Source organism: Protobothrops mucrosquamatus, unplaced genomic scaffold (assembly GCF_001527695.2).
Source record: "Protobothrops mucrosquamatus isolate PMUCROS unplaced genomic scaffold, P.Mucros_1.0 scaffold9005, whole genome shotgun sequence".
NCBI lineage: Eukaryota > Metazoa > Chordata > Lepidosauria > Squamata > Viperidae > Protobothrops > Protobothrops mucrosquamatus.
Genome location: NW_015394797.1, coordinates 1 through 2594, shown reverse-complemented (window position 1 = coordinate 2594; position 2594 = coordinate 1). Strand labels below are relative to the sequence as shown.

Here is a 2594-nt window from a genome sequence, read left to right as displayed (position 1 = left end):
GGCTCGTTCCCGCCGCCACCGCGGCCGCCCAGCTCGTTCCCGGCGTCGCCCCGGCCTGTGATGCTCCAGGTACGGCCCTCCCCCCTTACCTTCCATTCCCTGCGGCGCTGCGTGTCAAGGCCGGGACGGAATACCCCGGGCCGCCGCAGCCAAGCACGAGGGGGAACGCCAGACACCTCGCGCGAAGGGGGGAGGCCTGGCGACGCTGCGCCCTGACGGGCGCTCACCGACAAGGCTAGGGAGGCCGAGACGGCCAGGGAGGAACAGCCAAAATGCCCCCTCGGCTTATAAGCGGGTCACCAATTTTTCCCAGTTCTTTGTGGGAAAATCGGTCCCTCGGCTTATATTCGGGTCGACCTATACTCGAGTATATACGGTATCTATCTAGCTATCTAGCTATCTAGCTATCTACCTATTTTCTTAGTTGTCCATCTCCTTCAGAGATATTTTATTCAAAATGTCTAGGTTTAATTTTATGTCCTAAAAAACACTCATAAATTAGTAGACGGACAAAACTTTTTTTATGAGCAGAGAACATTTTCAGTTCTGCAATGTTAGACTTTTCCAGATATGATGTCCACACTGTATAGCTCAACCTTTAACTTTTCAAAGAAAAAAAATGTACATTTTTTTTAAGAATTAAGATGAAATCTCAGGGAAAGAATCATAAATATCCTGATCAAAATTTGGCCAGTACAGTCCTAACAGCTCCCACTTCAATAAATGCAACAGGATTTGATGCCATACGAACTTAGTTCTCCACAGAAAGTTTTTCTGTATAAATAAGATTTTCTTACTGTTACCATTATTTTGTAAAACTTAAGACTAAACTATAGGCATCTTTGATTTTATTGTATAGTTCTTTGAATTGAATTTTTTTTTGACCATGTGCATGTTTTGATAAAAATCTGTGCTGCTGTTGCTGCTGCAGCACCTAGAAAGCAAATCCTTATTTTGCTGTGCTGTAAACATGCAATGGAAATCACCCTCATGGATTTGACTTCTAGCAGAATGCAACATTCATCAAGTATTGTGCAAAGCTTTAAAATGCTGCATAGGCCTTTGACTATTATCATACATAATCTATCTAGTTCTGGGTATTGAGTACTACATGTCAAATCATCTTTACTCGTCCAGTTACCAAAGCTGCTTCTAGTTTTTCCTCTTTTCCTCCTTGCCCATTTTTTCTTCTGTCCTTCATCTCAGATCTCTCATTTCTGCCACTTCTGTCTTTCTCTTTTTTTCCATGTCTTTGTTGTGTAACGTTTTCTTAGGTTGCACGACTTTTTTTAAAAATGCTTTATTTTCCCCTTCTTCTAGATTCTGCAGAAAAGAAGCCCTCAGTCAATTCCGAAGAGCAACAAGCAACAAGCACTTTAGTCGAAAGTATCAAACTGAACATTCAGCACAACGATGTCGTTAAACCTATTAATTTCCTTGTGCAGAGTGTTAAGCGGGATGAGAAACGGCAAAGGTAAAGGGGATCACAATTTGGAAATGAATGCTAACTCTTTGAAAGGTTCCATGCATCCCTAGGAGTAGGTTTAGCATTCAGATGTCCATTGGGGTCCTCCCCCCCCATTAGGTGGTATGCCATATGCCAGTGGTGGAGAACCTATGGCATGCGTGCCAGAGGCGGCACTCGGAGCCCTCTCTGTGGGCATGCACGCCGTCGCCCCAGCCCCGCCTCCCCCTCACCAGCATCCCCTCTGGAGGAAAGTCGCCCCCGGGCACGGCCCACATGGAGCAGCGCAGCCAAGGACATAGCCGGGCAGCAGGGACAAGACTCCACCCTCGTGCCCCATAGCATGCAGATGCTGCGGGGTGTGGGCGGAGGGCATGGCTGCCATGGCACTGCAGGTCTGCCTGGGCGATATGCTGCGGTGGGCCATTGAGGTGGTGCGTGGCCTTGCGGGTAGTGGGGCAGGGGGCGTGTGGGGGTGGAACAGGCAGGGCGGGAGGCAGAGCGGGGGTGGGTGGCGGTTTTGGGGCACTCAGTCTCTAAAACGTTCGCCATCACTGCCATATGCTTTCCTTGGTATGGGGTAAAGATGACCAGAGACAGCAAATTAGCCTGTGCAAATAGCATTTATTTGAAGTAGGTCTTTCCCCCAAATAATCTATAATAGGTGAAGGTGGTGTATAACACCTGAAAAGGCAAGAACGGCTTTTTGAAAAGCTATTGCAAAGAAGTACAATTAGTGGACGTGCATATAACTGTAGCATCCATAATCAAGATGCCTTGAACAGTTAGTTACTTATGCTGGGAATGGCCTGTTGGCCTCTTGTTTTAACCCTTTTTGGAACACTCGTACAGTACCTTTTCTCTTGCGTCATCTGTACATCTGGTTTTGCTCCCTGTTCTCTATATATTCCATTTCAGTCCTGTTTTTTCCCCCTCATTTGTATCCATTGGAAGGACAGAGAAAAATAATATATGTGTTTTGTGCATGAAGCAGTCATGAGAAAGGTCAATTTTATTACTTGAAAATCTTATTTTGTGGGGGATTAATTTTAAATTCTTTTTTTCCTTGGTCCTATCCTCTTGGAATATGTAAGTATTAGTGTGTAGGGACTGTAAAGTTTATGCTCTA

The 2594-nt window shown here is 45.7% G+C and overlaps 1 protein-coding gene across 1 annotated transcript in view; it reads left to right on the top strand.

Annotated features, from left to right (window-relative positions):
* Positions 1-1478, top strand: part of LOC107300892 (DENN domain-containing protein 4C-like) — a gene marked incomplete at its 5' end in the record, with an annotated part of 10332 nt that extends 8854 nt beyond the window's left edge. Inside the window, one exon of the mRNA XM_015830175.1 lies at positions 1321-1478. Within this exon, the coding sequence (XP_015685661.1) occupies positions 1321-1478 (158 nt within the window). The remainder of the gene's footprint in view (positions 1-1320) is intronic.
* Between the last annotated feature and the right edge of the window lie 1116 nt (positions 1479-2594).